A 15,235-nucleotide genomic window follows, 5' to 3' on the forward strand; every position below is an offset into this window, starting at 1 on the left:
GCCGACTCAGACCCCCAGACCCCCAGACCCCCAGACCCTCAGACCCTCAGACCCTCAGACCCCCAGACCCTCAGACCCTCAGACCCTCAGACTCTTAGACTCTTTTGTTAGGACGACAGTGTTGACTCAAAGTTGTTGTTTTAGTGGGAGACCGTTAAATCACAGTGATGTGCATTTCAAAGGCTCCTTCAAATGCGTCCTCCGTTTCCCAGGCAACGAAGGCTGCAACAGGTGGATCCTTCGTTTCCAACCTATCCTACTTCTAACCTCAGGTTCAGTTCAACAGCTGACGATACAACTGTTAAAAAACCAAGGGCCTTCAAGGTCTTATCCAGTTTCAAAAGCAAAGCTAATGATTTACAATAAAAGTCTTTTATGTCACGTCTCTATCTACTTCACAGGCTGAGGGAAGAAGGTGTGAGTGAGCGTCAGGTTGCAGGAGGCCGAGGCTCAGAGGGAGACTCAGGTGTTAAAGGGTTAAACACCTGTAGAGAGACGGGTTAAACAAACAGCCGGAGACGAGACACCTGTGAGTCAGGGGGGAGACGGCGGAGAGGAAACAGCCTCACCGAGGAGAATAAAAAGTTTGAACAAAGAGAAATATTAATGAGGAGAGACTCAAACTTTCTTCATGTGTCGCTGCTTCCAGGCTAATGAGCGACGAGGGGGAAGTTTAACGAGTCAGTGTTTCACAGTCTGAGGCTCCGGATTCAAACACAGGAGCCGACAAACCGCCTCTAAATGACGTGAGACACCGGACGACGAGTCTGCTGACTCACCTGAAGAGAGCAGGTAACAGGGTCGCCGTGGAAACAGTTTGAAAGCTGCAGAGGGAGCAGTTTTAAAGAGTGGACTTCACTCACCCATCTGAGTCCTGGTAGTTGACGTTCAGTCTCTTGGTGGAGCCCAGCAGCTCTGAAAACACACAACAACACAACATTAAGGTTCAATGCTCTGCACCTGAATCACTCCTGCAGAGTCCAGGTCACGTCTCTGACACCGTGTCTTCAGGTCTCTGATGGACATGAAACATCTGGATCTCTGAAACTCTGGGGGAGAAAAGTCTCCTACAACTCCCAAGGTGCATTTCACCAACAAATATCCAATCACTGCGCTTCACATTCTGCAGACAGCCGGAGTGTAATACATCACAAACCTGAGGAACCAATCCTGTCAAAGTGTGGGGACAAGGGGGCGGGGCTAAATACACCTGAAACCCTGTCAGTACAGAGAGAGGGGGAGTTAGCATTAGCACAACCACTAACACTGTGTGAGCTACTGCTAGTTACAAGCTAACAAACAACATAAACAAATAAGAGATGCTAACTGCGCTAACGGTTCTGACCCGTCTGCTAGATTCTGGATCTGGTCTCAGACTCCTCCTCTGAGTCTGGGTCTGACTGAGGCTAAAACATGTGGCTGAGTCTCTCTGATGTTTCCTCCTCTCACCATCTTGATGCTCTCTGCTCTTTCACCTGTCCACCTGGAGCCAGCAGGTGGTGGGCGGGGCTACAGGCCTGAACCAGGAAGTAAGAGGAGATGAAAACGTGAAACTAAATATGAATCAGAGATTTTTACACTGAAGTGAAGTGACTCTGGTTCGGACGTTCACCATTTTAAACGCTGGTGTGACCTGAACAGGTAAGACCTGGGACCTGACCCGGAGGCTGTTGACACTGTGTGGGAGGAAGTCTGACCGGACGCACCTGTAGGACCCATGACATCACCAGCACAGTAGCTCGGAGCCAATCACGGTCCAGTATGAAACTGTGAGGTCACAAACACTGAGAATGGACGTCACAGTGAAATGAACAATAACTGCTTCTGTGGAAAAACCTCCTGAGACTAAAACAGAGTGAAGAAGCTGCTGCTGAGTCTCTACATGTGGTTTCATAATAATTCATCTGACGTTTCTTCATGTTTGTTTTTACATTATAACGATAAAAGTCAAAGATCAGTTAATATGTGTCTCTGTGGGAGAGGAGCATGAGTGTTTCAGCAGCAGGACGACGGACGGACAGACACAGAGTCTGGTCTCAGCCTCGGCAGGAGACGGTGACAGACTGGACTGGAGAGACCCCCCCCTCCCCCAGGCCCATCTCCCTCTCCTCTGGTGTCACTGGAGGAAATCCAGTGAGTCTCGGGGGGGGGACGTGTGGACGTTTCCTGCAGAGAGTTTGTTCAGCAGCAGCAGTCGGAGACACCTGATCATAAATCGTCCTCTCTGCCGGACCTCCTGAGGACGCTTCATTAGCCTCTGACCCGGGTCAGGAGAGGACGGTCCCCTGGACTAAAACCTCAGCAGCTCTTTGATCCACTGCCAGACAAAGACCCCCCCCCCCAGGCCTTTCAGGCGAGGCTGCCGGGGCTCTGCCTCAAACTCCCCAGCCTGGAGTTTCTGACGAGACGTCCAGCAGCTCGTCCTCTACAGCTGGACGCCCGGCCGCTGGAATGTGGTGGCATTCAGGCCTTTAAACTGGTGGAGCAGTCTGACAGTCGGCGCTCTGTTCGGGACAGCGGCGGCCCGGCCGGCGTCTAATCAGCGTGTCATTATAACGTCACGGTCACTGACTCTGCACTGGAAGTCAGAGAGCTGCATTCAGACCCGGGGAGGGAAGGCTGCGGCCTCTGAACCGTCACACAGTCACAGTCCTGTGCACAGACGCAGCTACAGACCAGTGTTACTACGACGACGGACCCAGTCACTGTCAGGAGCCGGACCTCAGCTGAGACCTGGACGCGGTCTCACAGAGATCTGTCAGACTGGTCTGTGGTCAGTCAGAGCGTTGACCTAAAATACAGACTGACTCACTTTAAGACTGAGACCCACGTTACCATGGCAACAACCAATGAGCTGACCAGTAGCACCCAACAACAGCAAACAGGAAAACATGGCTGATCATTTTTAACATTGTAATGGAGAGACAGAGTTTTATTTTCATTGTTTCTCTCTTTAAGTGAAACGTCTAAACTAAAACTGCTTGATCCTTTCCTGAGTGTTTGAGAGCGTCACTCACTCACAGACGTGTGAAATTCAGACGTTAAAGACGTAAATGTACAAGAAAAAAAGTCAGATATTCTCTGATATTAAAGTGATAAATTCATGAGTAAAAACTGAGATTATAGAGTCAAAAAAATCAATATAATAAATATTCACAAATGTCTTTTCTAACTACAACTACAGAAAACACTTGAGGGTATAATTTGTCATCTTATCATCTGTCTGGTTTTGTCATTTAAATACTCACTGATCATTGTTTATATGTTTATATGAATGTACATTTAATTCAGTGACATTTTACATCTCTGATATTAAAATTTCTCCTTATTTATTTCATTTTATCTTATTTTGTCTTCAGGTCTCACTTGTCAATGTGACTTCCTGATTACATGAAGTATAAATAAGAAAAAGTAAAATCACTAAGCTGCAACATGAGACAAAGAGAAGCATCAAATCCTCAGAAGCTGGAAACAGAGACTCATCGGAAACAGACGATTCATCAATTATCAAAGTAGTTATTGATTAATTCTCTATCAATCACCTAATTGTTGCAGTTCTTGTTTCCATCCTCTTTTTGTGTTTTGTGTATTTTCACAAAAATGGAGACCACACAGGATCCTCATTTCATTTGTGGCCTTTGCTCAGGGATTCGTTAAGGTTTCAATACTTTCGTCTGACGGGATCAGGGTTTGATCTCCACCTGCAGGTGGCTGAATGATCAATTAGCGTTTCCTGTTTGCAGTGTGACAGTGGACCAACGGACGCCCGTCACTGTTTCACTGTGAAGTTCTGCAGTTGTACGGGAGCGTGTCTTCACATCAGAGGTGATGATGTCATCAGGAAGTATATGTCACACTGAATCTAAACATTAAGATATTTCATATCTGTGTTGAGGTGAGAGTGAGTTATGACGCTGCTGCAGTCGGTGTTTACTATCAGAGGTCACAGGAGGTCAAAGGTCAGTCAGTAGGGGCTTTACAGGGGAAGGTGGGAAGTGATCCCAGACAGTGGATCTCTGGCCCCGCCCCCTCCACAGCACCCCTCAACCCGCCAACAACAGAGCGTTTGAAGTGTTGGAGATCTCGGGGAAACGCAGCGGGCTTCCCCTCCGGGGGTCGGAGCGCTGCTTTGATAATGACCTGGATTTTATAATTAATGGGAATAAATCAGCACAAGAAGCGAGACAAAAATGAAAACACAGACACTCAGTGAACAACCAGAGCCAGGAACACTCTTCTCATTAACACTCTTCTTTTTATAAACACACTGGATCAGAACGTCGGGCCGAGCTGAAACATGTCTTCACCACGGTCCTCACTAATTCATTAAAGCTCCATATTTTCTTCTTCTTCTGTGTTTTATTTGAAGTGTTGATCCATCAGAGGATATAAAAACCATCTCAGTGTAGTTTCACATCTCCTCTCTCAGGCTTCTCTCTGGAGCTCTAGTAACAACAGGTCTGTGAGCCAATCAGAAGAGAGGAGACTCTGAGCCTCTCTTCTGATTGGCTGACTGTTTTCTGACTGATCCAATAAAAATAAAGCAGATTTCAGGTAAAAACACTCAGAGAAACCAAATCCTGCAAGGTTTGGATGGTGGGTCCAGGTGGGCGGGGCTTGGTGACTGCTTTGTTGTGACATCACAAAGTTCCAGAAGTCCTGACGGCTGGTTTTAAGGCTCAGTTTCTGAATACAGGCTGTGTGCATTTCTCTGTGGACTGAGGCTTTGATACTTTCACAGTATTAATATAGAAGCTAGAGCTGATCTATAATCACACTACACATGGACACAGACCTTTACACTGGAGGAGCTTTAGGAGCTGGGCACAGTTTAGGAGTACGACGGACACTGAGGAAAAAAAGAAATCTGAAATTTTGAGAATAGTCATAATATTCAGAGAATCAAAATTTTAAAATTTCTAGAGATTAAAAAAACATAATTTTTAGGAATATTCCAGCCAACCAATAAAACAGCCCTTTATTCTTTCTTTTTCTGGAAATATAATGATTTTATTCTTAAAATTACAGGAAAACAAACATGTCGACAAACATTTGACGAATCTGTGACTTGTCAGATATGTAGATCATTTTCCTCGTTACATTACTAGGAAACATGACCTGGTCACAGTTGTGTTTCCTAGGAGACAGAGTTGCTGAGATTCTCTGAACTCGTGACTAAAGAGAGGGAAACACCAGTGATGATGAGGAGGCTGAACCTTCCTCACATCAACACATGAACCAAAGAGAAATGTCAGATCTTCATCATGTTCTCCACATCGTCTGAGCTTCGACTGGATCTGTTAACGACCTCTTCTCCTTCTTCTTCTTCTCCTTCCTCTTCAGTGGTTTAACGGCAGCTACTGGAGAATCCACTCCAGCAGCTGTTTGTCTCCATCAGAGGAAACCAGACTTCACTGATGTGTCTTTAGTTCTCGTTGCACTGTGAAGAAAATCTTTTGCCCCCCCCCCCCCCCCCCCATCACTGTGCTGACGGCTCGGGCACGCTGACCTCTGACAGGAAACAGTCACCAGTGGATGCTAAATATTGCAGCCAGCGGCCGTCTGAAGGCTATCATCATCATCATCATCATCATCTTCATCTGCTGCACATTTGTTCAAAGTTATTTTTACTGCTGTTTATGGAGCGAGGCGGAGAGGAGAGGCCCGGAGCGGAGCTGCAGTCCGGCCCACAGAAAAACCTCTCGCAGGGACCCAAACTTTAACGTCCCGCAGATCTGCTGCCACAAGAATGCAGCGAGAGGAGGAGGAGGAGGAGGTTTCTGCAGGAGTCTGCAGATTTCAGAGGTCTCGCTGGGATCAGGCCGTGGACCAGAGTCTCAGGCTGAAAGAGAATCTGTTGTAAAAACGTGCGGACTAAAATTAGCCGCCGGCTGAGGATCAGATGTCTGATTACACGTCTGCGGGCGACGCCTCTTTGTTTCTCAAACATTTAAGACAAAGCAGGAAAGAGGGAGGACGACATGGCAGCCGCTCCTTTTCCCTCTCTTCTCATTGTGGTGCAGCAGCTCCACCGCTGACCCGCTCCACACACAACACACCCCAGGCCCTGACCGGGCCCTGAGGTCCAGGTCCAGGTCCGGGCCCGACCACGTCAGACTGATGCTGCAGAGACTACATCCTGTAGTCTGAATATAAACAGGCTGTCCAGTCTGAACAGAACTTCTGAGCAGAACCAGTTAGAACAGAATTAGTCAGAATAGAACCAGTTAGAACAGAACCAGTTAGACCAGAACCAGTTAGACAAGAACCAGTCAGAGCAGAACCAGTTAGACCAGAACCAGTTAGACCAGAACCAGTCAGAGCAGAACCAGTTAGACCAGAACCTTTCTCTCCAAAAAGTTTGGAAATACCTATCACAGCTTTGTCGGGTTGGGTTCTGGATCTGGTTCCCGTTGAAATCTGGTTCCTGTCTGCAAAATACCAAGATGGCCGACACTTCCTCTGGTTAAATGAGGACAGCGGCGGGAGATGATGTCAGCTGTAGTTCTACTGTAATATTATTTGTGTAACGTGTCCAGTGAAACTTGTTGGTTCGACTCTGCCAAAGATTGTTTGTGAGTGAAGACGCATCACTCTGTGACGTCTCTCTGCGACCTCCAGTGAACTGCGTCTTCAACAGAGAGACGATCAGCTGATCGTGGCTCGTTAAACGCCACAGATTGATACGTGGAGCTCGTCCAGCTCCGAGTTCTGCATCAGGAGCTTGTTTGTGAAGAATCAGGTGATCCATGATCTACGATCTGTGATCTATGATCTGTGATCTACGATCTATGATCTGAACCAGTCCAGACTCGTCGTTCCTCCTGTAGTGGGTCTGGACGTGTGACGGTGTCACGTAGAGACGGAGGGTTTGTTTGAAGCAGCAGGTCTGTTTGTAGATTTCAAGGTCTCGGAGGGAAACATGGGCACCAATCAGCAGCCCCCCCCCCCCCGGCCTTCAGAGCGCTGGCACAGGAACAGAGGAAGCTGTGCGAGTGTTTGTCCAAAGCAGGAGTGGGACACGTCTGTCTCTTATCTGCTGACTGAATGAGGACGGTGATGTGGAGCAGCTCTGATGAAGATTAGCTCCTGTATCTTATCTGTCCTCAGGAGGGGACGAGGACACGGTGGAGGGCCGGTCTCAGTCTGGACGGAGACAACAGAGTCTGGACTCGGAGCCGAACTGGACACACAGCTGGTTTTATCAGCTGACTGAGACAAACACAGACAGAGACGTTGGACACACCGTCTGTCCGCTGACTGTGGTTCAACAGGTTCACCAGCGACTGTAGAACTCCACCTGAGTTACTGAGTCAAACATCTGCAAACATCTGTCCGTCTTCGTGACGTTAAGGAAAGATAAAGAGCTTTTAGTCGTTTTCTGACGTTTTAATCACTAAATGATTCAATGATTAGTTTGAGAAAATAATCAGCAGATTAATCAATAAGAGAAATGATGTTTAGCTGCAGCCGTACATTTACAACTGATCAATAATTAACCTGTGTTAAAGACTAAGGTTATTAATCTTTCCTTTAGATCATTTAGCTTTGATTAGAGCTGAAACGATCAATTAATCGTTATTGATCGACTGTTCTGATAATCAATTAATCAATTCAGTCATTTTTTAGAGTGAAAACATGTCAGTTATTCTCTGGTTAACACCTTTCAAAGATTTAATTGATTCATTGACTAATTGAAAAAGTAATTGATAATGAAAATAATCGTTATCTCTACAGAAAGTTGGTCATTTTTTAATTGATGAGACATTGAATCTTTTCTTCATTAAAACTAAAGGAAAGTGTTTAACAGTCAGTTCCCACCTCGTGTTTCCTGGTGTGTGTGTGTTTGTGTGTGTGTGTGTGTGTGTGTGTGTGTGTGTGTGTGTGTGTGTGTGTGTGTGTGTGTGTCATGCTGTCTCATGTGGTTGTTGGCTGCAGCAGTGAGTGTATTTGTGTGTTAGAGCTTCTGGATTTCCATCGTCTTCCTGCCAAAACCTCCAGACGGAGCAGGACGGACGGAGCAGGACGGACGGAGCTGAGCCTCACGTTTCCCTCCACTTCTTCTCCGTCTCAAACTTTACGTCGCGTTAAAAAGACGTCAGCTGAAGCCGTGACGCTCGGTGAAAGCGGCAGACATGTTGTTTACATTCCTGTCGAGCCTGTGGAGCTCTGGGGGGTGGAGGTGATGGAGGAATGAGGGCCCGAAGCAATGTTTGATCTGCGGCTCATGCGCGTGGTGGTGTGTGTGTGTGTGTGTGTGTGTGTGTGTGTGTGTGACGTCGCTGTTATCAGCCTGTTCTCGTCAGCTGATAAATGTGGTTTTAACGAAGCAGCCGGAGGCACCGGCGTGGAGCAGGAGTGATTTAGAAGGTTTGTTGTATGTTGATTATTTCTTATTGATTAATCTGCAGATCATTATCTCTTTTAATTGAACTGTTATTCATTTCTACATTATGGATGAATGTTTGAATCCACCCTGTAAAACAGCAGGTCACCTCCTCAAACGTCTGGTCCGAGGTGACGTGCTCCAATAATTATCTGTTGTCCGATTGAAGGAAAACCTGAAGATTTGGGGTTTTAAATCACTCGGGGAAAAGTCAGAGGATCGTCCTCTGAGGAACACGAACGTCTGAACTCACGTTTGATCCAGTGAATGTTGAGATGTTTCCTGAAGCTGGTGGAGGAGGTTAGATCACACCAGTCTGTATCCTCTCTTTTCCCTCAGTCTACCACTTAGTGAGTTTGATGTTTCCCTCAGGGAGGGGTGGGGGTTCTGCTGTGCCTCCCGCTCTGTGGAACAATAGTGTTGGGAGAGGAAGTGTAGAAGGGGCCCGGCTCCGAGTCCTGGCTTTGTTCCTGAGAGCTGCTCCACGCCTCGAGAGCCTCCGTCAACACAACATAACCCCCCCACCACCACCCTCCGCTTCCTCTGACACAGAGTCATGGCCAGGTTACAGCTCAACGCCTCCATCACACACACACACACACACACACACACACACACACACACACACACACACACACGGACACTGTTCTTTACATCAGCCTCAGGTACATGTTTCATATCTGCTTCTCTTGTCACTTCCTTTGTCGACTTAACAACGACACTGGGAACATTTCAGAATAAAGTCCTGACGGGTCCCTCGCCGTGAGAGAGAACTCATAATGTCACGGGATAGAAGTTATTTCAAAATAAATGATCAAAATATTTCAAGAATAAAGTCGTTAAATTGAAAGAAAAGAAATTATAAATTAAAAGTTTTCTGAGAACAAAAATACTTTGTCTCATTACATTACAACTTTATTCTGAAAACATTTCTTCTTTGTTCATGTCATTATTGACTCATCTGCAGACTTCTTTATTGATTAACTGATTAATATAATTAATGTCTAATTGATCACAGGAGGAGAGAGAATGTGTCCACTTGTATTTTCAAAACATTACGACATTTTTATTTCTCCGCCCGGCGACAGTCAGAGCCATATTGTTTTCTGGTCGTCCGTCCGACTCATTCTCGTGGACACGATATCTCAGAAACACCTTGACGGAACATCTTCAAATTTGACACAAGCATTCACCAGGAATCAAAGATGAACTGGTTAGATTTTGGTTGTCAAAGGTCAAAGGTCAAGGTCAGTTTGACCTCACAAAACACTATTTAGCCATTACTAAAGACTTCACAGCAATTATGAGCTTCACACAGATGGTTCATATCTTATGACTCTGGATAAACACATGTGACCTGGAACTAGTCTGAGTGGCAGAGGGATACGACCTCAAGGAGGTGATCCTAGTTTTCATATTGTTCATGTTTTTCCCTCTGAATATTTCTACTTTATTCATGAATCTCAGATATCTTTATAACAGCTGTGGTAAACTGATCAATCAGCATCGATTTACTGATTTACAGCTGAAAACATCTGGATCTTCAGGTTTTTCAGACGTCCCATTTCAACACAACTTTCCTGCTGAACAGTCAAACACGATGAGATCAGTTCAGGGTCAACACAGGAGGAACCTGGTACCAGAGACTCATAAGGAACCAGCTGCAGGTTCCTCCAGTGGAACACAGTTAATGAACATTAACTCTGCTGTGTATTGTGTGTTGTATCCTGTCCGTGCATTGTGCAGCCCGTCACACGTCTTTACCGACGGACACGGTCGTGACACGGTGGTCAGGTCAGGAAGAGCAGCAGGACTTTGATCTGACGGAGCTGAGCAGCTGCAGGGCAGACCATCAGAGTCCGGCCGCCCCACCGATGTCTCTCGGCTCCTCCGCGGGGTGACCCCCCAGCCTGAGGAGAGTCCCTGAGCCTCTCACTGCAGATCCAGGACCCAGCGATCCCAGTGATCCCAGCGATCCCAGTGAGGGGTTAAAGAAGCTGTGGTGCAGATAAAGGAGTGCAGAGGGAGTGAGAGAAGAAATCTCAAGACTCATTGTGTAAGAGCGTTCACACCCAGATGCTTCACTCAAAAACAGGCTGTGAATCGATGATCACGTCTCACCCTCAACAGTCGCCATCTTGGCTACGTAGCACAAGGAGAGGGGCCGCTAACGACCGACGAAGAAGGACAAGTTGATGGTGCGATTGGTGACATAATTTCCATGTCACATGACGCAGGAGGCGCAGACAGGAAAGTGAAAACAAGTCGCAAAAAGAAGCCGGTGGAAAATTTGGCGGGCAACGATCGCGGTCACGTGTTGCATTGGTCGGTTTATAGCAGGGGTTTTAATTCAAATACAAAAAGCGAGGAACAGAACTCGCCACAACCCGACAAACCAACGCCTTCACACGCCTCGTTCTCTTCAACCAAACGACCAGAACCCAAAGAAAAGCCTGAGGAGGCTGAAACCGAACAGGGCTCCATCTTAAGGAAACAAAAACGCCAAACGATCAATCAGTTATCAAACTGATTGATTTTTCCGTCACTCCACAGCTCAGTGTTTCAGTATTAAACTCCTGATTGATCGTCTTGGATTGAACATATTTCCCTCTCGAATCCTCCGGAGCAGCGGGAAACAGCCAATCAGAGGAGCAGATCAGTATGTGTGGTCAGACCTGTGTTTGGGTTCCTGTTTACCAGGAGTCAACAGAGACTAATGAGGAGTCAGAGATGGTTCTTCTGTGTGTTGGTCCAGCTGGACTCTGTGGAGCTGCTGACGGGGACGCTCGGGGCCGTCCAGGCCGGGGGACAGGAGAGGACAGCAGGGAGACGAAGGCTCCGGCTAATAGGAGCTAATGGACAGCTGACGGTGAGGTGACAGTAAATATCCACATTATGACACCAGCCCGGTAACGAGGAGCCTCGTCATCCTGAAGCTCAGTGGGAAAGCAGGGAAATAAGGTCTGAAAGCTCCTGAAGAATAAAGGGACCAAACGTGTCGGAGCAGGAAACAACAGGTTAAAAAGCTTCACCTTACAACACTCACCCTGCAGGTCTACTGAGCATCAACACTTTCTCCTGCGGGGAAATTTATCCAAGTAAACAATAAAAAAAAAAGTTTAGTTTTGCGATCTGTAATAATTACATGTGTCATATCTGCACCAGTATTGATCATTTTCCTGTATTTTATAAGATAATTTATTATGAAGAAACTGATTTGTACCTGTAAAGTCTTGTAAATACGTGGGAAGTTTCCTGGAAACTTCAGTGTAATTTAATTATAGTGACACAGGAAGCTGCTCTGGAACAATCACAACACGATGAAACATGAAGCATCAACAGTGAAGAACCAGAAGCTGCAGTTCCTCTAACGACCACTAGAGTCTGGCTCCAACAGTGAGTCAGTCCCCATAGACTCCCATGTTAAAATGTCCAACTTTACAGCAGAAATAAACATGTTTACAGCCTGGTACACGAAAAAAAACAACTGTTCAGACATCCATCGACTTCCATTCATTCCTCCCCTTCACCTCTGACTCGTGAGGCTCTTGCTAGTCAACAAACCTCCAGTGAAACCTGCTGAAGATCCTCATGTTCAATGAAAATGAAGAGAAGACAATGGATGCTGGAAACAACAGGAAAAAGATGTTGGCGGTCCAGATACGACCTCGTGACAATACGGAGGCCAAATAATGTCAGAGCACTTTTTATTTTCATGATAACGATTTTTGTTTCACTTGTTGATTCACCTTCTGTCTCTCGACTCTCTGAATTCTTCCTGTTTCTAAGCAGCTAGTCCAACTAACCAGTTCCTGTCATTGGCTTCTCACACTGGTAGGAATTAATATGAAAAAAAGAATGAAAGTCGTTTTTAAAAAAAGTTTTATCTTTAATAATCATTTCACTTAAATTATTTATATTTGAATTGTTTTTTAAATATAATTACATCTTTTCACCAAAGTTTTTTAGCCTTCCGCTTCGCAAATGATTTGACGGCCCACTAATAATACCTTCGTGGCCTAGCAGCGGGACCCGGCCCACAGGTTGGGGACCACTGATCAGTATCATCTACGAAGCCGTCAAACATAACACAATAAAAGCCCCAGAGTCATTTCCTTTGTGTTGCTGAGAGTCCAGGAGACAGAATGAGCCTTTCAAACCAACAACTAATTAATCATTACTTATAACAACGACAAAATCAACATCAATTTATTCTTTATTCCACATTTTTTAATCGACTTATTAATTATTTTATTTATTCCTTTTCCTCTTCTTTTACAGATTGATTTTTTATGGCCCTCCTGTGACTCCAGAGACAGAACTAATGTTGGACAGACGTCCGTGTGAGAGCTGTTTGTCAGGGTGGAGTGAGATGTGTGTGTTCTGTGTTCCTGTTTCTGTCTGAACCTAAAACAAGAGGCGAACACACTCCACACATATTGTTCGGGGGGGATGTGAGCTCAGCTCCACACCCGTTCCTCTGCTCATAATGGACTTTTCCTCACAGACAAACCTCCATCTTTTTCTGGACAATCGTGTAGTACCCAGGCCCCAGCCGCCCCCTCACCCACCCACCCCCCCCCACAGCTCCAGCATGTGACCGGGCATGCCTGCTTGGCGGTCAGCGTGGGTGCGGCAGATCAAGCCTCCACTTACAGTCACAGAGATAAGGTGACATATTAACTACAGCAGCGAGAGCGATCGCACACAGCTGCGCTTCAGTGAGAGGAGGCGGCGTTCGTTTAATCCACCACAACCACAAAAAAAACAAGAGCAACGCTGAATGAAAAGTCCTCGTCCTCTGACGTTATCTGACGTTTCAGCTGCTGGTTCAAAGACAAACAGTGAACAGAACAGAACAAACGCTCCATAGAAACACATCAGAATGTCAATCAGTTGAAACTAGACACAGTTAAAGCTCCTCCAGTGTAAAGGTCTGTGTCCATGTGTAGTGTGATTATAGATCAGCTCTAGCTTCTATATTAATACTGTGAAAGTATCAAAGCCTCAGTCCACAGAGAAATGCACACAGCCTGTATTCAGAAACTGAGCCTTAAACCCAGCCGTCAGGACTTCTGGAACTTTGTGATGTCACAACAAAGCAGTCACCAAGCCCCGCCCACCTGGACCCACCATCCAAACCTTGCAGGATTTGGTTTCTCTGAGTGTTTTTACCTGAAATCTGCTTTATTTTTATTGGATCACTCAGAAAACAGTCAGCCAATCAGAAGAGAGGCTCAGAGCCTCCTCTCTTCTGATTGGCTCACAGACCTGTTGTTACTAGAGCTGCAGAGAGAAGCCTGAGAGAAGAGATGTAAAACTACACTGAGATGGTTTTTATATCTTCTGATGGATCAACACTTCAAATAAAACACAGAAGAAGAAGAAACATGGAGCTTTGATCTGATCTTTTTGCAGTAGCTGCCTCAACAACAGTTTAACCTCTTTTAAATCACGTGTTCCTCTTCTGCGGACGTTTTTAGGACTAATCTTTAAACCACGTTTGGGCCGATTTTTGAGGGTCCCTCAGGTTTTTATCTTTAATGTTTATCCCTTGTGTTTTAGTCTGTAGCTGTGTGTATGTTGTGGGTTTTATCTTGTATATTATTGTTCAGCACTTTGGTCAAACCTGACTGTTTTAAAGATGTTGTATAAATAAACTTGATTTGATTTGATTTGATCAGCTCAACAATTTTGAGTCAGGACGTCAGTGTTTAGTATCTGCAGCCACGTTGCAGAATAACTTCTGTTGCTAGGTTTCTAATGACTGTGACACAAACATCTCCCTCCTTTCTTTTTCTTTACCGTCATATCCGAATCATAAAAGCATCAAAACCTCATGTTTAAAGGTGCAGTCCGATTATTCCATTATCAAAATAGTTGACAAAATGTTTCAGTGCTTTTTCTGTTGACCTTGTGACAGATGTGAAAACACCTGCAATCAGTGTGACCCTAAACACAACACGAGCCTCACAGGGCTTCAAAACAAACACCCCACTCCAGATTCAGAACTAAATCTAAATCAGCTCTGCCTCCTCTGCACTGCAGCTCCACATCTCCACACAGACTGCAGCACTTTCCCTCCCTGAGATTCTGTTTGAAGTCGTCTTAAAGCCTCGCTGGGAAAAGAGCAGCGAGAGTGTGCTGGCAGCGCCGCTCCGCCTCCTCTCCCTCTTTGTCGTCGGCTGAAAACCTCAGGAAAACCTCACGCTGCTGTGTTTCACCGGAGTCAAATTCCAGCCTGAGAGGGGATCGAAGGTATTGCTATGGGGTCCACATACCAACACCGTGACATCACCGCCTCAGCCCCCCCCCCCCCCCCCCCCCCCCGAATTCAAATTCACTCCGCCGCTCTGACAATGGTTGGCACAGATACAACTCTGGGGATTTTGGGGGAAAGAAGAAAAAAAGAAGTGAAAGTTTGAGCCGGGAGTCCACAGCTGCGAGTCAGACGTCACGCTGAGCCGACGGCCTCTTCTGAGCCTCAGACCCAGCTCATCCTCAGACCGTCTGTGGGCCTGAAGGTGTCAGAAGAAACAGGCCCGGACAGACACACTAAAATACGCAGCAGCCAGAGTCTCCGAGAGAAAATAGTCCCATTCTCAGAGTCTCACCACAGATCTGACCCAAATGAGCGTTCTCTGAATTCCTCTCATGCTCAGCGGAGGGAGATGTTCTTCACAGAGACCAATCAAAGCCAAGTCAGATACAAGCTGGACGCATCATTCACCAACAGCAGCAGAGGATTCTGGGTAGAAAACATTTGCACCTGAGCCACGATTTACGCTCGTGAGCTGAATGTGTGAAGAACTCTGAAGCCGCAGCTCAGGGCCCGCATCCTGTAACAGC

General features: G+C 46.2%; 1 protein-coding gene across 1 annotated transcript in view; it reads right to left on the minus strand.

The window, feature by feature from the left end:
- The window catches only part of LOC111238917 (caskin-2-like), a 56,554-nt gene that overhangs the window by 31,824 nt on the left and 9,495 nt on the right, over window positions 1-15,235 (minus strand). The window contains exon 2 of the mRNA XM_022768640.1: window positions 864-915. Within this exon, the coding sequence (XP_022624361.1) occupies window positions 864-915 (52 nt within the window). The remainder of the gene's footprint in view (window positions 1-863; window positions 916-15,235) is intronic.

Source organism: Seriola dumerili, unplaced genomic scaffold (genome assembly GCF_002260705.1).
Source record: "Seriola dumerili isolate Sdu_G_001 unplaced genomic scaffold, Sdu_1.0 BDQW01001787.1, whole genome shotgun sequence".
NCBI classification, from domain to species: Eukaryota; Metazoa; Chordata; class Actinopteri; order Carangiformes; family Carangidae; genus Seriola; species Seriola dumerili.